The following is a 25,267-nucleotide window of genomic DNA, read 5'->3' as shown; positions in this document are numbered from 1 at the left end:
ATGTTATAGATCAATTCTTGGAATTTATCGGTGAACTATTTAAAAATAAATTTAATTTTTATAAGTTTTAATTCTCTTTTGATAAATAAAAAATCAATTCATTTCTTATTGTCACTACGTAAATCGGAACAGAAGTGAAAACAAACAAATGGCAATAAATTATTGTAAAAAAAAACAAAAAAATAAAAACTACTAAATACTCACATTCGCACTTTTGCCTTAAATAAATAATTTATAAGCAAACAGAATAAAAATCAAAAAAATTCTCAAACGTGGTGGAAAAATAAAAAAAAAAGCGTTTAAAATCAAACGCATTTTTTCGTGCAAAGAATTAAGGAGGCAAAAAATAGTCACGCTAAAACACCAGCACCTCTCACCTCTAGCATGTCAGTACGTCCCCATGTAGAACTAAGTTACACGTTGGCTAATACTTACAGCGAACTATTATTTTTTATTGTTGACTATTGTTGTCGTAATTTTCTAGTACAAATCGGTGGTTGTAGGGTAAATGCTCTAATTTCTTTACAAAAATACGACTGCTGCTATTGCCGAGTAGTTGAATACCACTTCCTTTAGCACAGCACAACGGTCAACTAACTACTAGCACACTTAGTCAGAACCAAAGGCAAAAATATGTATGAGCGGACAATGGAAGTTGTGGCGCAGTTAATTGAAATTGTGTTGTACGTCCAGTACACAACGAATCGTCTAACTGACCACAAGTCCTGACACAATAGAACGGATAATAACAAACACGCGAGCCGCTCGTACAATACAGTCTATAAACATATAGCAAGTACAAAAAATAAGAGCAAATTTTCTCTTTAAAATATATTCAAAATAAATTTGTGCAATTGTGTGAAATAATTTTTTAAAGTGTAGCACCTAAAAGTAGACTATATTTTGTGTGTTTTTATTTTATCTTGCCATATACCTAAAAAGTAAATCAATCGATTTTAATGGTTTTATTTATAAACTAAATAAATAAAAAAAGTAAAATAGAAGTATTAATTATATACTTCTATGCTATATTAGTTATGCAAATATTATACTCGCACAAATAATAAATAAGAAATTGATCAACAAATCATATATGCAACACAATGGATATACCCAATACTGGAGCCATTTTCACACTTGGCAAATCGTATTTAGCGGAAAACACTCACAGTTATTTTTATATAAAAAATGATCCGATAAAACGTCTGATATCAGGCCCGCATCAGAGTGCAGTTATATGCGGTAAATCAAGAAATACATAAATCATGTAGTACATAAGTCAAAATTATTATTTATTATGAATAATTTAAATGAGAATTTTTGTATGGTACGTAAAATATAATTTATTGCATGTACAGTCATTAAATGGTCGGAAGTAAGCAATTTGAATTTATAATGAATAGAAATATTTAACAAATATTACATCGGCTGAAAAAAAAAACCTAAACATTTACTTATTAAAATTTAATTCTTTTTTAAATGCTGTTAAAACTACCAAACTTACACCTTTTTCTTGTCATAAAATTTTGATTTGGGAAATAACACTCTTCTCTGGTTTTTGGTTCGAATAAATTTAGCCTCTTGACTCTTTAAAATCCTACCCATCTTCACAATATTAATCCAAAAAATTATTATTCATTTTTAACATGGTTCATGGTTCAAATGAGTCACAAATTATTTTTTGTGTTAGCTTAAGTTATATGAATATAATGATCTTTATATTGATTTACACAGGAAATCCATTATAGATTGTCATTCAGTTATGTGTTGCTCTCTTTTTTTAACCCTCACGGAAATCGAAAAAATTTTTCGGAAAGCTAATTATTTGTTTTATTGAAAAACGAATTATTTAATTTTTTTTTTTTGACTTTTTCGATGAATAAGAATGCTCTAACAAGGAGTCACAGAAAATCCGTTATAGATCGTCATTCTGCTCTTCTTCTTTTAACACTCACGGGAATTTTCGAAGAGCTCTTTATTTGTTGTATTGAAAAACGAATTATTTTATTTTGTTTTTTTTTTACTTCTCTCCGATGAATAGGAATACTCTAATAAGCGGTCAGCGGTCTTCTGTGCCAATTACTTACAAGTAAGTATTGTGATTGTTTCACTTTCCAAATAGTTAAATCCTGTTAAGAGATCAGCGGTGTTTTGTTCTAATGACTTATATGTAGTTCCGAATATTTGACACCATTTTTATAGACTTTATTGGGCCAGTGTGATATTCTTGATGAAAGATAATAAGGGATCAAGGGTTTCCTGTCATAATGACTAACAAGTAATTCAAGATATTTCATGACGTTATTGGAAACATTTTTCATGGTCATTTGATTTATTTAAAGAATGTTTTTTTGTGACTATTCATAGTAAAAAAGTTTGATTATATGAAGTCGTTATTTGCAACATTAAAAACACTCTTTCGACTTACTGAATACATAATAAAGTTACAATAGGGGATCAGCGGTCAGTCACGATGACTGACCAAAAGTTGCAAGTATCAACCTTTTTAAAAATTTTTATTATGCTGATTTTATTTTCTTTTTTTGAATAATAAAACTCTAACAAGAGATCATAGGTTTTGTTGTTGTTGTTGTTGTTGTTGTTGTGATTTGAGTTAGTGCTATTGCGCACTTTTACTCTTTTGTGGTTGGGGGGCTTATCACTGCCCCACACTAAGCTTTAACTATACTAAAATTATTATCATTTATTTATCTTTTAATTGATGACGAACCGTAGATCAGCATATCGTCCTGTGCGTCCTGAGGTGGACTTAAAGTTTGTTAGAGCAAGATTGGGTTGGGGTTTTGTATTTTCTTTATTAGACTATTCATGTTTATGAACACTAGCACTTTAACAAGAGATCATAGGTTTTGTTAAAATGACTATCAAGTACTTTTAGATATTTCTAGCCATTTCTATAACAATTATGCTCTAAAAATTCCTTAATGAGTGATAAGAATTTACTAGATGATCAACGGTTTTTGATGCCATCTATCAAATTTATTAATTATACTCATTTAAATTTTTCAATGAGAGTTGAGTTTTGTAAAACTTAAATAGAGGATTTGCTCTGTCTTAGTGTCTGACAAATACTATTTGTTTGACTTTTCTGATGGCAAAGCTCTAAAAAAGGATCGACAATTTTTATCATGATGGATTTTAGATTTAAGATGAGAATAGTTTTTGATCTTTGACGCAATTTTTTAGAAAATATTTTTAGACATATTTGACTTTCTTAATAAACATTTAAATTGCCATATTCATTTTATTTTTTAATTTTTATATAAACCAGTCCTTGTAATGGCAAATTTTTGAAATAAAGTTTAAATAAATTACAAAATATGTGACATTAAATGAATTTTATCAACTATAAATATTTTCCACATCATGTATCGTATAGAGAAATAGTTCTAAATTTGCTCATTTGGTGAACTGGCAGGCATGCATGTCGTGGCTAATCTCAAGAACTTTCATTTTTAAAATTAAACTTGGCGTTAAGGGTAACTCTATAGGTTCTTTCGTTTTGCAACTCGAATAGAAAAGGAAAGTATTTTTACTTGAAGTTTAAAACAAAGTGAAAGTTAACACGAAAATTTAAAAGTGACATTAATTTATTTCTTAAGATTAGACCATGAAAAATTTAAGTTCAGCTAAAAAAAGTTGGAAAAACAATTAAAAGCAAAGAAAATAAATGAATAGAAAGGGAACTTTGTCCTTTCAATTAAAATTGAATAAGAATTAAAAATAATAACTATAATTTTAAAATATTATAACTAAGTAAATTGATAATTGGTTATAAAGCGAAGTAAGAGAAATGAACAATATTTTTTTTTGCCAATCATCATACATATTTGAAGGACTTTTATAAAATTGTATGTCTTCTTTGATTCTAGTAAACCAGTTCTTCTAAAACTTTCTATAACTGCTCTTCTGGTTTTTTGGACATATTTCAATTTAAGGGCTTTGTAAATTATGACATATCCAGAAGTGTTTAATCGTTTTATAATGTAACAGTCGACCACAGTTTTCCATGTCTTTAAGGACAATAATCATAGTGTGTAGCTAACATAAATTCATATTATTGTAATGTAGTAAATACATTATAAAATCTATTCACAGAATAGGTCCGTATATCTGTCTATATATGTTTATTTTTAACTTAGAAATCCAGTCAGTGTATGAGACCGTATAAAACATTTATAAACAATAAAATGTCTAATAATTAAATAAAACTGTATTAAACCCTTTATACTATTAGTAAAAAAGGCATCTTCAGTTCATCAAAATTTTTATAACACAGATTATAAAAATAGAAAAATTGTTGAATAAGGATAGTAATTTTACTCAAAAGATTGTATACCCTACTATTCGAAAATAAAGAATTTATTTTTTTCGAAACGAAAAAAGAGAAAAAAATTGCCTCTAGTATAGAGAAGAAAATAATAATAAAAATAAAAATTATCAATTGGCATTTTATATCTAACCACACAGCTAGGCATACGAATAAGACCCATATTCTATGTTCGAGTAATCTGACTTGTGCGAAAAATAAAGCATGTTCGATCTTGATAAGGGACTGTTGTGATTGAACCATCCCTAGCACTTTGTCCGCTAAGACCAGCAGTATTTATTGAACATATCACTAATATTATTATATCAGTGGTTTGTTAATTTCTTTAAATATTTTAAACTTTAAACTGAATAACAAAAGTTAAACCATATTAACTGTATGTATACTAATACTAATTTTTCGAAAAGTGATCAATTTAATCAGTTTTACCAACAAAAAAATTTTTTTTCAAATTCCCTATTGTACAGTGTTCATGTGCTATAACAGCAGGTCACTTTAGTCTATGCTGAAGTCTAAAAGTCGAATAGCACATATCTAAAGGCGTGGCTAAGTGGTTGCAGGGAGTGTGTATCTTACCAAAGTATGACACTATCTCAGAAATGTGCCACTAAAATGAATTATAATATAGTTTGAAAAGTAGATGGAGCTAAGAGACTTTTTTTGTCTTACTCACTCATTTCTTGCTTTAGCATATACATTGTGACCGAAAGGTTTTCGGAGGTTCTCATTTAAAATTCGCGCGCTGTATATTTTTCGATATTTTAAGTTTATGTAGTTTGGCAGCACTGTCCTTAATTACTATGCCAAAAATGAGCGCGATCTGTCAGACAGTTCGTTTACGGCAGCTGTTGAAACCAGTTCACCTCAGTAGTGCGTTGCGAAAAAAACAATGGAAAAAAATATTGAACAAAGAGTTTGCATCAAATTTTGTGTTTCGAACGAAATTTCGTGTGCAGAATCGTTGCGAATGCTACAAAAGGCTTATGGGGAATCAGTTTTATCGAAAACTCAAGTTTATGAGTGGTACAAAGCCTTTCAGGACGGTCGTACGACCGTCGAAGACATGCCGCGTTCTGGACGACCTTCGACCTCTACCACCGACGAAAACATTGAAAAGGCAAAGGAAATCGTGTTCCAAAATCCTCATGTGAGTGTTAGAGAGATAGCACGAGAGCTAGGCATCGGTCGTGAGATGGCTCGTTTGATTTTGGTGGACAATTTGTGTATGCGACGTGTCAACGCTCGGCTTGTTCCGATTCACCTCAATTTGTTCAACATTATCAACGATTTTAAGGCCAAACATTCAATAAATACCATCGAACAGCCACCGTATTCACCTGATCTTGCACCGTGTGACTTTTTCCTGTTTCCCAACCTCAAATTACCACTCAGAGGAACGCGTTTTGAATCCATAGAAGACGTAAAACAGAATTCGCAGAGGGAACTCAAAGCCATACCGGAAAGCGCCTATAAAAATGTTTTGATGATTGGAAGAAACGTTGGCATTTGTGTATCGCTTCTAATGGAGCATATTTTGAAGGAGATAAAATAAATATTGATGAAGATTAAGAATTTTGCGTTTTATTTATTTATGACCGGAAACTTTTCGGTCACAATGTATGGTTTAATTCGATATAAATTATCCTATGAATTGAACTACAATATTATATAGCTCAACCTTATCACTGTAATGCAGGTGTCGTAAAATTTATTTTTCTTAATACAAACTCGTTTTTATTGTAAATGTAACTTGTTCAAATAACGAATAAGTTTCAAATACAAAGATAAAATTGAAATAATGTTAAAATTAATTAATAAATTTTTAACACATAGCAAATGTAAATTTGGTTGGATTTTTTATTGACTGCCAAATTATAAATACCAAATTACTTATTGCATTAAATAATAACAACACTAAATCAATAACGTCCCTAAGCCGGCCGGAAATGAGAGTCAATTTAACTGTTCGGCTAGCAGGAAATAGATCAAATTAACTGCATAAGAAAAACTAATAAAAATTTAAAAAAATATTTAGAACTATATAATAAAATAATATAGAGTTAAAAAATTATATACTGATAACTTTTTCAATTTTCTTAAATTAATTACCAAAAATAAATAAGATTAATCATTCTAAGACAATCAGTCTTAGAATGATTCTTTGCTAAATTATGGTAAATCGCTAAATGTGGCAAAAAAAAAATTATTTGGATCGAAAATCTTATCGCAATTATTTTTAGAAACTTATGAAGTCAGTATTTTTAAAATAACTTTAATATATTAACCATCATATTATATAGGATGTTCATCAGTTGATAAAATATCAATGATCCAACCACTTAACACCTGTAACTTATAATAAAATCGTACGAAACCATATAATATTTCTAAATAATAATAATAGTTTTATTAAAGTTTACTTTATTATTAAAATACATATTTTTTCTATTATTGAAACCTAAATTAACTCCTCTATTGATAGCTAACTTGAATTGTATTGTAATAAAATAGGTCACTAGAACAACTTTGGACAAAGGAAAACAAATTACTTTAGTGCATGTAGTAAAACTCTCCACACATAAATCAATATTTTTTCTTTTATTTTTATAAAAATAATCACAGAAATTCGTTGAAGACATCTACGAAACCGCAAAAACCATTAAAACATTAAAGGACAAAAACAAAATTAACTTTAATTTGTGCTATCAATTACAGAATCAGGACGACTTTTTGTGTGGGGTGAGAACCAGTACGGTCAGTTGGGCATCGGAGGTAACAGTCACAACACAAACAATCATAACAACAACAACAACAATAACAACAACGGCGAAATAATCACGAAACCCACCTGCGTTAAATCGTTGAAAGCCTTAGGCCTGAAAATTGCCGATATTGCATTTGGAAGCAATTGGGCGGTTATACTGACATGTAAGTTTAACAAACAAAACACTATGTGGTAAGTCCAACCAAATGAATTTACAAAACATCAGAAGTAAACAAAACATTTTAAATATTAAAAACAAGGAAGAAATTTTATTTTGTATCCATTGCAGATTCCAATGAACTCTTCTTTACCGGACAAAATGTTTTCGCTAACGAAACAAATGTTGCACGCAACTTTACCGAGGCAACAGTGTCTAATGAGTCCTGCTCCATTGTACGCAAACCATTTCGTTTGGAGGAGTTTGACCAATGTTTATCGAATAGCGAGGAGACGGAAAATTTTGTGAGTGTATTGGCAGGACATGAGCACTTCGTCGTTATGACAAGTGAGTAGAAAAGCTTTGTACTGTAAATATTGTAGAATAGAAATTATTTTTAAAATGTAAACAAAATCAAGTTATTTCGCACGTAAGCTTAGTTGTCCCATGGTCATGAATGGATATTTCCAGCACGTATGAATGATGTGGAAAGACTAATGCACAATTTTCATGTTTAACTAATGTAATAAACTACATAAAGTTGATTTAAAATTGAAAAATTGTATTAAAAATTCATTTAGAAAATTTGACATTTTCAGTAAAATTCATCTAAGTGGGCAGTAAGTGAAGTTCGCGTGTTAAAAGTATAGAAAATATATTTTAAAATTTTTTCTGAGAAAAAAACTATATCAATAGAAACGTTAAATAAAATCAATTTACAAGAACAAATTTTCCCAACATTAAATAATTTAAATGAGACAAGATATTAAGCGTTTATTCAAAAATAATCAGAATAATATAAGATACATGCGTGTCAAAGCAGTCATAAATTTTTAGAAATAGGTATAGTGAGGCTGTGATGTAGATTTTTGTATTAATATATCGTGTCAAAAAATCGTAACATATGGATGAGTTAAAGCTAAGTTAATGCCTCTAAGATGACACTGATTTAAAATCTTAATACAAGCTTTTTGGATGGCTTATGTATCCGTAAAGCAGTTTTCTTTTATTGACAAATTTTTCAAAAAAGTTAATAGTATTGGTCGACAGTTAAATAACGATTTTCAATCAATGAACTGTTTGTCTATCGATGCAACAATTTTTATTCATCAGTGAAATATTATTCAGTGCTAAATTAGATGTAATTCTTATTTCCCGTGCACGCCCAATTGACAACAAATCATAATAATCATAATAATTATCAAATATTTTCAGAAACCTTCTCCACTAAGTTATAAACCAATATAACTTACCTCTAGAGATTTTAACACTGATTACACTAACAAAAAAACTACACACGCCAATTCACCTTCTTACTTCATTCACCATAACTACACTTTCTTCCTCCAACTACCGCTTTAAAAACCTTTTTCGGAACATTTTTTTTTCATGACATGACAAAGCCAGCGAAGCCGCTGAATGTTAATTCTCTAAAGTATATCAATGTCGTGATAAAGATCGTACAGCTGATGCTTGGATTTATTCGAATGCAGTAGTCGTCGCCAACTCACAGACGACCAAAGATCTTATTAAGAATTTTTCTCTCGAAAACGACGTGTGCTGTTTCATCATTTTGTTAAAGCGTTCATACTTCTACCTTAAACAGAAGCACATGTAGGATGAGTAACTTATAAAGCATAAGATTTGTCTGTCGAGAGAAACACCTCTACATCCCAATTGCTTACTCATCCCATAATAAAACCTATTGGCAATAATGATTCTTTTTCTGGTCTCGAAGTTAGTATTGTTATTGTATGTCACGGCTTTGCGAAGCTAGATAAAATCTTTGACAGATCCGAGAGTATAGTCGCCCACCATCAGCAAGGCGTTGGTGCAAGACATAGTATTATATACAATATTTTTCATTATTCAACTACTCACTACTTAAAGAACATTTACTGCGTCTATTTGTTGTTAGTGGTTTCCATGTAAAAGTTTCTAAATTTAAAGGCCGAAATCTCGAAAACTAAGCTTCATTTGCCAAGAACGTGATTAAAAAATTGTTCAGAATAGATGACTTTACTTAACCTCGTTTCAAATGGGCGTGGGAAATCAAAGTCGTATAGGTAATTGTTATTTTTAAAATAATCATTTTCAATTTCAAGAATCTCAATTAAGTGGTTTCTAATCTTTGATGAAGTTGTGCAGACTTTGCTTATCTTTTACCGTTTTTATCGCTCAGGTATCAGGTATATCGGTTATGAATTCTGTCACATAAAAAGTAACTATTTAACGAAACTTTCTTTATGCGATGCTTCTTTAAACATTTGTTTTCATCTCTTTTTCTATTTTCCGCTTCTCTTGTCTATTTTTACATTCCAAATTTGTTCACCAATTATAGGTGAATAATTATTTAAACTACCTATTATATTTTTGATGTTATTACAACTAATAGTTAACTAAAAAACTTATAAAATACAATGAATTCGGTATCAGTGGCAGATCATTGACAAAGTGATTACAAAAACAACTAATAGTAAAATAGATTTCTAGACTTTCTAAAATTCTATAAAATATTGCACATTGGTAATAAAAGTCTACAGTAATTAGCAAGTCTTTAATTAATAGGTGTTAGTTTGAATGTTAAGAGTCAGCAATAGCAAATATAACATCAATTAAAGGCGATAATTTCATCTAAACTGCTTGATGTCATACACCCAGACCTACGCTTTACCAAACATATTAATAGTAGTTAAAAATTATACAGTTCTTAATATCAATCACTTCATTTTAAATAACCTAATATAATAAAGAAGAATTTAACTCACCATGATCATCTAACATTTAACAGATAAAACAGTAACAGTATGTTTCTAGTATACAGAAAACATTCTAGTATACAGAAACATACTAGATGATCACAAAAAATTAAATTATGATCTAATAATAATTTCATTTAGGACTATAAAAATAATATACGTATCTCTTTGTCTATTATATTCTAGGTTTTGGTCGCCTGCTTGCTTGGGGTTCCAATGAAAATTATCAATTAGGCACAACTAGCAATGAAGTTATGCATCAGCCTTGTGAAATTGTATTGGACTCACCTATACAACAATATACTTGTGGCCCTGAATCAACACTAGTACTAACTGAAAATGGCGGACTATATCTTACCGGAAGGTTAAACGAATTTATATTTTCACAATTCACAGAACTCCAAAAGAATTTATCATCCACGGAGCAGATTATATTTATGCACATATCCAAAGCAAGTGAAATATACATAGTAACAAACTCTGGTAGCATTTACCGTAGTATAGAGTCACTACGCAATAAAAGTTTAATTTTTCAACGTTTTTACGACTATGATAGCGAAGAAAATGGACCAATTTGGAAATTACTAAAAGGTTTCTCATTTTACACGGTGCTAACTAAAGCAAATAAGTTTTATACCACGTTTTCTGAAAGCGGTCATCATTTAAAGACATTTCGCGAAATATCAAAATTCAAAAATCTTCGTATTATTGATATGGCAGTCGGAGATCAACATATACTTGTGCACGGAATACCAAAATCATCCACATTGTCAGTAACTGTTGGACCAAGTGGGGAACATCGCTTTATGAGTCGCAGTTTCGTTATTAATGGAAATGGTAGCAGAACTAACAGTGGTCGACAGATTGCTAGAGATAAGATTTTAGAGGAAAGCGAAGAAGGAGTTAATGAGAACAATAATAATATCTCCGCTGTAAATGCGGAACGACAAGAAACTCCAAAACCAAATACACCAGTACATGAAAATGATGCACTTGTTAGCAGTAACTTAGTTACTAACAATATGATTGAAATAGTCAAAAATGAGGAAAACCAAAATGCTGATGGCGAAGGTGAACACATAGGCAACGGAGAGATGAATAATAATGAAAACATAAATGACAACATTGTTGAGAAAGTAGAAATTACAAACGTAGCAGAAAATAATAATAGCACCGCTAAACTTGAGGAAAGTTTAAACGATGCAAAACAAGGTTCAACAAACAATAAATCGCCGACAGAGTCTATTAAGTCACGGAAGTCGATTCGTTCTCTTAAATTTGAGCCAGCTGTGCTACAAAAAGCTGATTCCAGTAGTAAGTTATTACGTCCACGCACACCATATCCCGAAGGCAGCAATGGTGGCACTCCTCAAGCTCTAAAGCGTACACCTTTGCGTAACTACTCATATGAGGCAGCTATGAATCATGAGTACATTGAACACACTTCCCCAGCTTTAGTAGATAGTTTAGAAAATATACCAGAAAGCGTTAATGGTGAAACAGGTTAGTAATTAATAAATATTATAAAGTGAGAACACAAAAAATGTTTAACACTTTATTCATTTTATTTTAGCACCAATAACTGCAATAGTATCATCCCCAACTCCACCTACCGAAGAAGATGAGCAGCTAACTGTAGAAATTAACACAACCCGAGATGCTTTAGACCATACCATATTAGTAAATGAAATCCGCTTTATAAATAATGGCATTGATGTAACTGCAAATGTGAAACAAAAAATTACTGAAGAATCGGAAGAAGAAAGTGATATTGACGTTGCAAGTATCAACGGTTCAATACATGAAGCAGCAGAGGAAACATATAAGGAGGCTGAAGGCATACTTAATAAACTGGAACGAGAAATAGATGCGCATGTCGAGAACGTTAAGGAAATAAAAACCGATTTGCAAGAAAATGCCGTGGAAAAAGTAGATGAACTTAATAATAAAATAGAAACAAAATATTTGGAAACACGTACAGTAGCAGAAGATATGGTCAACAAAACTGCAACAGATGCATGGGAGACCGTCAACTTGATTGAAAAAGACATAGACAAAGCCAAATATAAAGCAGTGACGGCCATAGAGGAGGACATAAATGAAACAAAAGAAAAGACCAACACGTTCACTGAAAAAGTAGAAGCCAAATTGCTAGGGGCACGTGAAACTGTAGAAACTGCTGCAAAAAATGCAGCTACTGGTGCTCGTGAAACTGTAGAATCTGTCGGTGAAAATGCTAAACGCATGGCGAGCGATGCTAAGCAGGCAGTTGAAAATGCAGGTAGCAATGCAAAGCAAGCAGTTGAGAATGCAGGCAACAATGCCATTAAAGCAGCAGATAACGCAAGAAGTTCTGTAGGTACTGCGGTTGAAAATGCATTATTCAAGGTTGCTGACAATACTAAATATGCTGTGGACACAGTTGCCTCAAAGATATCACATGGCATGCACGACGCTAAGGAAAACCTATCTTCCCTGTTACATGGCAAACAACAAACGCAACGAACGCCCGATGAAGATGACAACTCTTCAAAGGACGGTGGCGCAAAAACGAACACAACAGGTGAGGATGATGAACGTACAACGGCTTCGGTTAATTCAAATCAAAATTCTATTGGCAATCCTTTTGAAGGTTCGAATCCGTTTGAAAGTAATAATCCTTTTGAAAATGAGTCAGATGACGCTATTCAACGTGGTAAACGTGCTTTACGTGATGAAGTAATGGCCACACAACGTTACGTGGAGCATGAAGCAGAAGACGGAAAAGGCAAAGTGCGTCAATTTTTTAGCGACATGCGAGCTAAAAGCAAAAACATTTCTTGCCGAAATGAAAAGTCCATACAAGTTGATGGTATAAACAGTTAACTATATTTAAAATAAATCCGATAATTAAAATATTATTTTATAGATGAGCCACCTCGTTATGCTGTTAATGGACATTCTAACACGAATAACCAACTTCAGCCAACATCTAAAGTTTGCGTTTTGCTATAGTTTTGTTCTCACATCACTTGCAGATTCCAATTGATTTTATTTTACTTGCGTTACAAATTCACAAAATATTAAAAATTTTTTAATTTTGTATTTACAACTTACCAACAGTCTATATACAATAAACAAATTTTTACTGAAATTAAAAAATAAATACTGTTAAACAATTTTTTCCACAATTCTGACAGCTGGTATCTAAAACATGAAATTATTTTCATATGTCAGTGCGGTTGTCAATTTTAACAGTGTTGGAAAATGGTTTTATTATTAAAGAAGGAAAATTGCTTTTAACTATTTTTATTACGTTTTACTTTAATTTTTGTTTGGTTTTAATAATTATTAAAAATTTTTAAGAGGCTGTGATATTAAAAAAATCTTTTATCACTAATATAAATAGTAAAGTGGATTGATAAACGGAATCTGGCTATAATCCCAACATATATAGTGGTTAAGATTTCAATGCGGCACTTTATTTGATGTTGGTATGTACATATATAAAATGTTCACACAGTCTTATTTAACTTGTTTAGCATATTTTTATACAGATTTTTATATTTACGGCGAACAAGATTATATAGCAAGTCATGATCACTTTTCATGCGACATTATCATGAATTGACATGCGAAAATATATTATTTATGACTAGTAGTGGCATGACGTTATATATGAACATTTTCAACTATATGAAAACAATGCTCTTATGATGGAAATCAAACTTTTGATGCTTCACTTTAAGATATGGCAAATTGCTTCTATTTTTAGTGTACTTTTTATATTAAATACGTAATATATATAAAAAACACATATATATAAATGATTTATATAATTATATTAAATCATCAATCATATATTTATTTTCTTGTGTCGTACAAAACTACTACAACAACAATATATATAAAGTAATATAATATCAATATAAATAACTAGTCTAACGAAGCCAGTGGAAACGTACTATTTAATAACTTACTCATTCTATGTTCAGACAACTTAATTTTGCTGGAACGAAATTAAGATTTTTGTGAAATTAATGAGCGTCTGAACATAGTATAAGCAGCGGAAACATAGTATAATATAGGATATAGTATATAATTCGTAATGTATAACAAATAATATAAAATAGCCGAAATTTTTTCTTTCAGAGTTGTAAAAAAACAGCATTAAGTCTGGTTGAAACAAAGTGACATCACCTTTGAAATATGTCAAATACTTTTTTTTGACATATGTTTTTTGTTGTTATGCACAAAATGAAAAATAAGAATTGTAAACACCAATAATTAATTAATTTAAATAAAAGAAAACAAAATGATCAGTAAAAAAGCAATTATAGCCATTTGCATTTTATTTATTAAAATTATTTATTTACTTAAGTATTAGCACTAATTTATGGATGACTGGAATTTTACAACATATTTGCAGTGAACATTCACAATAGGCTGATTTTTGAAATTGGCTGCACTAAAACTTAAGACTTAAAAATTTTTGTGAGTAAAACCTAACTCTGAAGATTTTAAGAGCATTGTTGTTGCTTCACATGTTTTCTTTCGTAAGTTGGTAGTATTTTTTTTTATACTCTAAAAGAAAAAATTACGGCTAATATAATAGGTTTATTTCACGAGCTATTCGTAGTAAAATTCAAATGTCACACAAGTAAAGTACAAACTGAGAGCGTATCATAAATAAAGTGCCAAATTACGCTCTTTATACAGATTTGAATGGAACAGCTTTGTGTAAAATCTGGTGAGGACACCAGTGCCGCGCAAATAAACAATACAAAAATTTAAATTCAAACCAAAACAACTGATTCACACATTACACAAATTTTATTTGAAATTAAATGTACGGGTAAAGTCCGTATAGCATTTTTAAATTTCGACGGGGATGCTACGCTCTCTCAGATGCTCTCATTTACTCGAAACCTTGCTAGTGCAATGCACTTGTGTATACACAGTGTTACTCAAAGTTACTACGAGTAGCTCGTGGAAAAGACCTGTTATATATTATGATCGTATGAGAGTTCACGTAAATTAAGATAAAGTAAATTTAAATTTTCTAGGGATTTTTTGCACTGCACTTACTTACTGTGCACTTACTCCATTTATTTATTATTTTTAGTAAAAAGTTTACAAATTTATTTATTTATTTATTAAACATCTTATAAAATTTATACAATGGTAATATCTAATTTACCTAATTTTTACCTAATTTACCCTACTCGAAATTCTGGTAAATACGAACATTTACTGCCATACCGACATAATTTACTATTTCCCTCAACTTAGCATCAATTTGAATGAACCCGCATACGGCATATATGGTATATAATTTAACTCTAAACATAAATGTGTTCCATAACGTGATTTATCATGCAATATACATACATCTCGGCGTCTATACATTTTATGCAAATATTTAAAGTTTTTATTGCATGTGAAAGATTTACCAACTAGTTTTTTTACATGTTTATAAATTTTACCAAAAATTTTCTAATTTAATTTTATAGTGTTGGAATGTTTGGAATGCAGGTATCCACAGTGTGTCAAATGTTTAGCAAGTGTCAGTTTGAGTTGTAGCACCAAGCCGAACCTAATCTATTACAAACTCTTCGTTAAACAAACAAATGTCAAAAAATTGTGTGTGCCTGCAAAGGAAAATTTTGTAACTTTTCTTATAATTTTTGTACGAATGCATCAGTTAAATTTTTATACTTATATATCTTAGTTTTAAAATCACTTTATATATTAAGAACACAAGAACATAATAAAATGCTTTCAATACAACAAAAAAACTGAAATGTGAAAAAATTTGACTGAAAGTAGCCAAAAATGAATTGAAATAGGGGAAAGGGAAATTCGTGCACAAGGAAAACTGGATGCCTTAACAAGGTGGTAAGGTAGGTCAAAGTTAAAAGACAGATGAGTACAGAAAATATTAGGATGTGAAAGTGTATTAATATATAAAATAATAAATAAATATGCAAAATAAAACAAATCGCCGTATAGTTTGGCTGAATTAAGCTTAGCTCCTAACCTCAATGTGTAGCACATTCAATAAAAAATGTTTATAGATGTCATTGGTATGTAAGGTGTTAGTGCGGTGTGGTGCGTTGTGAAGTGGTGTGTTTAATACGGCATGATCGCTATTAAAGTGGAAAAACTACTTCAGCGAACAACTTAAAATAAAACTTGTAAGTTATTCCTGTCTAAAATTTAATTAAAATACCACGCCCCTTAGAGGCGTATGTAATATGGGTTTTCGTGTAACGTGTAAATTAGCTACTTTCGCTTGTTACAAAATACAAATAACCTGTGCACAAAAGTACAGAAGCAAGCACGTTTGTGTCACAGATAAAAGACATCGATTATAAAAAAAAAAAAATAAAAAGCATGTTATTAAAAATTAGAACATAAAATATTTGTACATTGGTAATTTGTAAATAAATAAATAAATGGTTTGGGAAGTTGCACTGATTGTAAGGTAATACACATGGTGTTGACAGCTGATCTGCCGACGTCGTGTCTTAGCTTTAGCGAACTGCGCCGACCCCCCAAAATTTTGTTACGCTCACTTTTTTCTTACTTTTGTAGACTCTAACCTCGTTGTAACGTTTTATCACATTTTTTCTTTTCTTTTTTGGTTGATCTTGTCAACATTTATTTTTTGTATATAATTTATGCAAAACTTTTATTGGAAAACCCTAAATGCTCGTCGACTACAACAACGTGTCTTGCGACTGCCGCCTTTTGTAGTTTTATTGATTCTTCAGCTTCATCAGCTTAGCCAAAGTGTGTCAATAAAATTGTTAACATATTTTTTGTAATAAAAATTTGCAATTTAAAGATTTTAATTTATATTGGGAATTTTGTTATTAATAATTTTGTTTTGATTTAATTTTCTATAAATTAATTAATGAAATGATTAAATAATCCGTATCTGATGAATGTTTAATATTTATAAGTACATTCCATGCACTATCATATACCATACATATTTAAATGGAATAATAAAATTAACTTTAATTCAAATTAAAATTCAAAAAAAAAAATTTTTCCTAAGTCCAAAGAAATTTCTATATTAAATTTGATTTATTATACATATTATTTTAGTTCAACGCTTTAAAAATACACAGCATTTCATAATGGTATGGAACTAACTTTGTCTTAATGAATTTGAGGAAACTAATAATTTATACTATAAAGCGGTTAATATGTCTATGTATAGTCTCTTGATAAAACTGTCACACCTGTTTCCTCACAACCGATGTATTTGTAGGTTCAAAAATTTACTTTGAATTGGTATTCTTACCGTAGAAAAGTCTATAGCTCTGTTTTTATTTCTGAGGAGTCGAAATTTGGTAACTGATTTTTGTAAAGCTTATCGATATATATAGTGGATTAACAACTTAATCCACTACGCTATATATCGATGTAGCTTGTTAGATAGTGAGCCTTAAAGTTGCAAATTTATATTAATTACACAAACAACTAAACGCGCCACCTGGTGACAAGGTTTTATATTAAATATATAAACGACAATTAACAACAACTACTTATTAGTTCGCTCCATAGATCAGATCCATAGAACTAATCTTGATTGACTTCAATTTAAATCCCACTCAGCCTTCAATTTCAAATAATCTCCTTCCTTTTTACACAACTTATACTCATCCACATTGTTACCCATGTATTCGTTATGTAATAGTGAGTCTTCAAGTTGTAAAACTATATTAATAACACAAACAGCTTAACGCGCCATCTAGTGCCAATTAGTACACATTTTTTTACATTGAACATATAAACGAATAATTAACAACAACTAGTTATTAGTTCGATAGAAGAAGCTAGGTTTCTCCGTTTTGATTCTGGTTGGTTTTCATTTTATTCTCACCCATATTTTAATGCACTTTCACTCCCTGACCTCTAACACCACTAATACCAATCCACATCCTGACCCATGTATTTTTTATGTAATTTTTTTAATGTCATCAGCTTTACAGATCTTTGCGGGTTACAACAACAACAACTATTTGTTACTGTTTTTATGTAAAAATTTGCAACTCTATAGATCGATATTTCTAACATGATATTTATATCTTATCATGGTTATATACTTATTTCTTTCGGCTAACAAAACGTAATAAATTAAAATTTATTAGTTTTGGTCTTATATTTATTTAAACCGTTATTATTTTATCTGTTGGAAAGCAGTTTTTCGTTTATTTATAAATTATATCAGACTGTTCTAGGACACTTTAATTTAAAAATTTAATTTTTTTAGGATATATACCTATCAAAATTGTACATGTAATAAATATCTTCATGTAATTACTATGGCTTTGTTGGATTAATTTATTACGATCAGTATATTTCTTAATTTTTGTTTATTTTTTTAAATATTTATATATAAACTGTAATATATCATGTTCAACTTATGAACTTTAACAAACAACTATTATCTTTCTTTATGGGAGATAAGCTAGTTATAAAAGTTTCCGAATTTTAATTATCTAAGATTGTCGTGGCTTCAAATATATAATTAATTGTAAATATGATATTTATGCCCTATAAATATGATAGGGCAACAAACTAGGGATAGGGATATAAGTTATTGTATAAGATATAATAGGGATATAACAAACTCGGTAAGTTGTGTGGTTATTTATGTGGAAAAAACATATAAGCTTTTTAAAATATTCAAAGTTTTTTTGATATCAAAATTATAGCTTGGTGAGTAATATTAAAATGTAGATGTTAGTGTAAATCCCGATGAATGATTTAGTCTTTTCACTCAGTCCTTTATAAGTGTCACTTGCCTATAAATGAACTTATATATATATATAGCTAAAAAATTAGAACCAGATTTTTATTCGTTCTTTTTTGCTAATATATAACACTAATTTGTTTTATATATAGAGGAAAACTGTGCTAATTTTTAATGTTAATTCTTAGTTGTTGTACTAACCCGCAGGGATCTATAAAGAAGATAACTTGAAAACATTTACACTAAGAATAAATGGGTTACAATGTGGATGGGTATTGGTTGTGTGAGAAGGGTGGGAATTATTTGGAAGGCAGAGTGGAAAGAGGGGTGGATGTGATTAAAATTGAAGTCAGCTTGGATCAAGACGAAGAAACCTATCAACTTTTGTGGGGTAGGTCTAAAGAATGATTGAACTCAGGTTCTGGTGTGCTTTGGGGCAAGAAAACAGGTGGGCGACATCATAGCGGTAGAGCTGCAATTCAAGCATACCTACATTGGGTATTGACGCATTTATGCGTGTCAAGTAAATATTTAGCACATGACTATATATTGATATCAATTGAGCTAGAACAGTTCTTGCTGCAAAGGAACGCAACTCTCTTTGTGGGATAGTGATTATTTTTTTTTTTTGACTTATGAAAGGCGAGTTACTCTAAAGCATTTTTACTCAAAAGTGTCTGTGACCACTTGGCTGATCGACTGTCACAAGAACTGTGTTGAATTAGGATTATGTTGTTGTTGTTGTTGTTGTTGCAACCCGCCTTGGGGGTGGTCGAACGGCACTTGGTCGTCTTTGACGAGTGGCTCCGGGACGTAGACCCGGCCGTTCTTGGAACCAATTATGATTATCATTTTATGTAGGTGATTTAACAGAAGTACATTTTGAAGTTCAGCTTATCTTTCTGATAGAATAAATATTGCATTTGTGTTAAGATATTGCAGTTCTGATTTGGTGTGAGCATGTTAATAAATTTTAAATTTAAAAATATTTTTCATTTTATTTAAAATAATAAAATGTAATTAAAAACTTTAATTTATATTTTAGGTTAAAGGCGCAAAAGTGAGTTTTGAAAGAAACTAGCACTTAAAGAAGACAACGCCATACCAAACCATGATATAACCATTACAAGGTTTCCCTAAATCGTGAATTCATTTTAGAAGATCAAATTGAAAGATTAACAGTAGTCCAATGTATTAAAACATTGACTGAAAAAACAAAACAAAACAAAACAATAAAATAAAATTATAGTCCTTAAAAAACTTATTAACAATAATGCACATTAAAACTCTACAACATGCACACGCAGCCGCTGCGCAACTCTCCAATTGTGAGATCGTTATTGTATCGCCAACAGCAAATAATGTCAACACAAATGGCAATAATAATAATACAGCTAGTAGCAACGAAAACACAACTGGAGCGCATCAGCAGCAGCAGCAACAACAACAGCAACAACAACAACAGCAGCAGCAACAACAACAACAGCAACCGCCAACTACAACTGAAATAGCACTACCATTCAATATGCATCTCACTACTGTAAATGCTGAAACACACGCAGCAGCACAGGCTGCTGCAATGGCTGCAGCACAGGCGGCAGCAGCACAAGCAGCAGCTGCTGAACAACAACAGCAGGGAAATGGAGTAACAGTTACGCATCATGCTATTTTTCAACAGCATTCACTGGCACATCTTGTGGCAACAGCAGCAAATAGTCCTGCAATTTCAGAACAGCAAGTAAGCGGGCATGATACTCCGGTTTCGAATGGACACAATGGCACTGGTACATCACATGAGAAGCCCTTTCAGTGTAATGTATGCGAACGAAGATTTCGACAACTAAGTACCTTAACCAATCATGTTAAGATACATACAGGTGAAAAGCCCTATAAATGCAATATATGTGAAAAGACATTTCGTCAATCGTCCACACTAACTAATCATTTAAAAATTCACACGGGCGAGAAACCGTTTACATGCACATATTGTCCAAAAAATTTTCGGCAATTAAGTACCCTGACGAATCATCTCAAGATACACACAGGTATAATATTGAAGTTAAAAAAGAAATTTTTCCACTAAATTAATTAAATTTTTCCTTTCTTTTGTGTTTGCTTAGGTGAAAAACCTTTTGAATGTGCGGTATGCAAAAAACAATTTCGACAGTCTAGCACACTTAACAATCATATAAAGATTCATGTTATGGATAAGGTTTATGTACCCGTTAAAATTAAAACTGAGGAAGAAGAGGGATGACTAGAGGATATGGTGATTGCTGGCGCAAATCAAACCTCTAGTGATCACCATCGGAATGTTATAGCCACAACTACAATTCCAACGTCTATAGCTACAACAGGTATTGCAACAACCGCCCAGCAACAGCAACAAAATCATAACCATGCTAATAATAATCAGAATACTATTATAACAACACCGTCCGCCACTTTGGAACATTTCAATGTCACATCATTAGGGGAGCTCTCGAATGTGCAGTTAAGTAGCATTACTGCCGATGGTAATTTAGTAACTATGGGCGGGGTTGTCGTCGGACGTATACACCCAGCCACAATACAAACTAACGGCCATACAATACAACAACAGATCCGTACAACTGCACAGCCCGTAACGCGCGAAGAACTGCAACAAATGGGTGTAGTAAAAGTTGAATCGCCTAGTGAATTTATAAGCGAGGGATGAGTTGAGTATGAACTGTTGTTGGAATATATGCTCAAAGAGGATGAGGAGGAAAATTAAAATTGAAATTATATGCCGCATATAAATATTAAAATCGAAATCGAAATAAATATTTCAATGAAATTATATGTTATACAATACAATAAACTATAGTTTCCGAGTTTCAGTTGCTATGGAAGCTTTCAAAATGTTTAATGAACTCTTAAATGTGTAGATTAGTGCTACTAATGTTGTTGCTGTTGTTATTAATTGTTTAACTGTAGTCATCATTATAATTGTTATAAAATTGGCAAGCAAAATAGGATTTTGAATATAAGAAATTTAATATAGAAATTAACAAAAATTAGTAGTTTAAACGGTTGCTTAAAACGAATAATAAAAACAAACATTAAAGAAGCTACAACAATTTTAGAAATTCTTTGAAAGAAATTAGCAAGTTAAGTGTTTAAAAATATAAAAATGTATAACAATACAAAAATACGAGAAGTATAAAAGAAATTCTATTTCTAAGACAAATAATTAAAAATAATTACAATAGGAAAAATTTTAAATTTATTTATTTTGAAAATATTTCTTTTTTTCTCAATATTTAATTTTTTAATATATTTTCGTTTCTTTTTTTTTCTTTAGTATTAAAAAACTTATACGGTTTGACTATTTGTTGTCAAAACAAAAAAGTTGTAAAAATTGTTATTAAATATATTATAACAACTGAAGTTTAATAGTAAACAAAATAAATGAAAAATAAAAACTGTAAATAAATATTAGTTTTAAATAACAGCACAAAATAAATCAATCAAATTGACAAAAAAAAAGAAAATGTAAAAACAAAATCATATATTGTATATTGTAATTTCGCTTAAAACAAAAAGCAATTGGAAATTAATTAAATTTTTCCTTTTCAATAAAATTAGTTATAATCAGATTTTTATATTAATTTGAATATAATTTATTTAATTTCTTAACATATTTTTAAGTTATTTGCTTAAAATAAGAAGAAACCACAACTATTAATTTTAATAAAAAAGATGAAATGTTTAATTTTCGTTATTATTAAATAACAATTTAGTTTAACTTTGTTATACATAAAAAATGTTTTTCATATACTCTACCTTACTTAGACTAGCAATGGACCTTAAAAAAGTCCGCCAAAGCATAGTACTCTAAGTAATGAGAGAAAGACAATATTACGGAAAAAGTCACTTATAATTTAAAATTCGCTCCGATTGTATATATGTACATATATGTATACTCCTCTCGTTGCGAAATTGTGCATAGACATGTAATTTTAGTAAACATATGAATTTAAGTTATAGTTATTAAATTGATTTAGTTATTTTTAAATTTATAAAAACAGCTCAAAAAACAAATGTAAAGTAAAAGAAGACAGAATAATATTTTCTACACAATAATAATTTATGAAATCTTGATTGTTTTCTTTAAGATAACATTTTGTTCAAATTTCTAAATTGCAAAAAAAAAAAATGTGTTTAAATAAATATTTTATTAACACATGCAAATTTTTATGTTCTTTTATTTTTTATGTTATTTTATTTAAGTTTAAATTAAAAGTTTATATAAAAATTTAAATTTGTTTTTAATTCTAAAATAATTTGGTTTTGTAATAAAATATTCATAGATTTTTTTTATTTGCTCTTAAATACTAAATCGATTCTACTTATGTTTAACATTTGAAAAATGAAATTTTAAGTCCATATTTAAAAGTTCTGTTGATAATTAAAAGATCTGATATATATGTTTTTACAAAAAATTATTCATAGTTCAATACAGCGTTTATGATTTTATTTTATTATTTTTTTTACTTGGTTTTAGTTACTTAAAGTCAATATCATTTCTCTACAATCAAGTGATTTGGTTTTTAAAAAGTATATATTAGCGCTCTCAAGTTTCTTGAGTATCAAACTATTTGAATAGTTCGATCTTAGTAGAATTCGAATATTTGTATTAAACACTTCAAATATTCGAATTATTCGAGCACTTAGATCGATCTACTCAAACTTGAATATTTGGATTGAACAGTTCAAATGTTTGGAAATAATCGAGCTATACGGAGATATTCTAACTACTTGAAGTGTAAATTTGATTATATTTTCATAATAATATTCTGATGAAGAAATTAAAACTCTTTCACACATTGACAGCTTTTATATAGAAAAGCACTATATAAATAAATATACTGCATAAATAAATAAAAAAGTTCACACAAACCTTAACAGAAAGTTAATTCAAAACAATAAAATATTTTATTTTTGCTTAAACAAATTGGTATATCAGGAAATACTTGAACACTATGTTGTGTAAGCATATTCGAACACAATATAATGATCAATTCGAGCATCCTGCCCGAATATTCGAACAGCTCGTATAATATTTCAAGCACTAGTAATTATACAATCTTTACAGTTGTTTCTTAGTTCAACGCCAAGTTATCAGTATTATTATATATGCTTTCCAGTTATATCTGTCATTATCACTTTTCATAATACATTTTTTTTATCTTAATGTTCAAGTTACATATCTATTTACAGATATATTTATTAATTTATAATATTAAAGTAACTTTACAGCAAATTATACTATTACCAGATAGTCACCGTTCCAATTAATAACATATAGTCATTAAAATTCTGTTACCTTCCCTAGAGTTCTGAGGATATTTCTATCCTTATTGTTTAAATATTCAATACTAAGGTTTTATAATAGATTTATATTTGAAATTGTTTATGAAGTATTTGTAAGAAATTGTTCAAAAAATGTATAGAGATTCTTAACTATTTTATGGTTTGGTTCCTTTAACATGTGTCAGTAGGAAAAACGGGCCGTCCAAACTATTTCTATAGGCAAAAATGTCTTTTTGTACTTTTATTTGGCACATTCCCAGTATTTCCATTAGATATTATATGGTATTATTTATTTGAAGTTAGTGTTTATTAACACTTATTATAACACTTCTAACTCTGCGCTGGATATCTTTTGTTTTATTTAGTATATATATTTTATGTATCGTTCTGACATTTCTCTCAGATTTGCACATATTTCTTCTACTCCTATTTCTCTATTACTGATGAAGCAGTGTTTATATACCGTTTGGGAACCATTAGAGAACTCAATGATAATAGCTTCAGGTAGCGTTGTTAAATGTACTATTAAAATTCTCTAGTTAATAATCTCTTATTTTTATAATTGATTCTTGCAATATAATAGAATAAGAATTTTTATATAGTTGATCGGTAGTCTCTTCAGTACTTCGTAATTGATACTTAATCTTTACAATAAAGTCTAATATTTTTAAAATTTTTACTGGTAATGTACCTATACTAGTTCAGTGGTGGTACTAATAGATGCATTACTTTCATACAATCAAGCAATATTAAATAAACTAGGTGATTTCTATCATGTTATTATAAACTATTCCAGATATTCTAAAAAACTGAACATTTCTAACTTTAAAGTAATAAATATTATATAAACAATCTTGATATAATATTTATATATATAAATATATGTATATAAATATATATATATGTAAATATTTATAAATATATATATAATATAAATATATTTATATAATACAAAAATATAAAAATATATTTATATATAAAATATATTTATTAATATATATATAACTATATATTTAACTAAACATATGTACTGTCACCTAAATTGAACATATGTAAAGCACAGGAGACTTTATAATGTTGCAATAAATTTTTGAACTCCTTGAATAAAAATCCATTTCGAACTATATATATTCAAATATTCTCAAGCGGG

General features: G+C 29.7%; 4 protein-coding genes across 6 annotated transcripts in view; 3 read left to right on the top strand and 1 right to left on the bottom strand.

Annotated features, from left to right (window-relative positions):
* Positions 1 to 13,183, bottom strand: part of LOC119688116 (HIV Tat-specific factor 1) — a 31,731-nt gene extending 18,548 nt beyond the window's left edge. The window contains exon 1 of the mRNA XM_038103086.1: positions 13,128 to 13,183. The gene's annotated coding sequence lies outside the window, so the exon portion shown is untranslated. The remainder of the gene's footprint in view (positions 1 to 13,127) is intronic.
* LOC119688890 (general transcriptional corepressor trfA) lies at positions 1,102 to 13,107 on the top strand. The gene is made up of 6 exons (XM_038103915.1): positions 1,102 to 1,242; positions 7,067 to 7,279; positions 7,405 to 7,620; positions 10,218 to 11,534; positions 11,605 to 12,882; positions 12,940 to 13,107. Exons 1-6 carry the CDS (start codon positions 1,104 to 1,106, stop codon positions 13,023 to 13,025), a joined length of 3,249 nt encoding a protein of 1,082 aa, XP_037959843.1. The 5' UTR covers positions 1,102 to 1,103; the 3' UTR covers positions 13,026 to 13,107.
* A 227-nt stretch (positions 13,184 to 13,410) lies between the features above and the next one.
* On the top strand, positions 13,411 to 21,061 carry LOC119669200 (adult enhancer factor 1-like). 3 transcript variants are annotated; one of them, XM_038079016.1, is made up of 3 exons: positions 13,411 to 13,504; positions 19,826 to 20,825; positions 20,901 to 21,061. In XM_038079016.1, exons 2-3 carry the CDS (start codon positions 20,054 to 20,056, stop codon positions 21,035 to 21,037), a joined length of 909 nt encoding a protein of 302 aa, XP_037934944.1. In that variant the 5' UTR covers positions 13,411 to 13,504; positions 19,826 to 20,053; the 3' UTR covers positions 21,038 to 21,061. The 3 variants fall into 3 exon arrangements, with proteins under 3 accessions (XP_037934944.1, XP_037934942.1, XP_037934943.1); XM_038079014.1 differs by lacking the exon at positions 13,411 to 13,504 and adding an exon at positions 15,584 to 15,913; XM_038079015.1 differs by lacking the exon at positions 13,411 to 13,504 and adding an exon at positions 16,102 to 16,207.
* Positions 21,035 to 21,497, top strand: LOC119669201. Its single transcript, XM_038079017.1, has one exon. It carries the CDS (start codon positions 21,047 to 21,049, stop codon positions 21,476 to 21,478), a length of 432 nt encoding a protein of 143 aa, XP_037934945.1. The 5' UTR covers positions 21,035 to 21,046; the 3' UTR covers positions 21,479 to 21,497.
* Positions 21,498 to 25,267: the final 3,770 nt, after the last annotated feature.

The sequence above is a fragment of the Teleopsis dalmanni genome, chromosome 1, assembly GCF_002237135.1.
Source record: "Teleopsis dalmanni isolate 2A chromosome 1, ASM223713v2, whole genome shotgun sequence".
Classification (NCBI taxonomy): domain Eukaryota; kingdom Metazoa; phylum Arthropoda; class Insecta; order Diptera; family Diopsidae; genus Teleopsis; species Teleopsis dalmanni.
The sequence above is the reverse complement of the archived record's forward strand: the minus strand, read 5'-3'. Positions and strand labels throughout refer to the sequence as shown.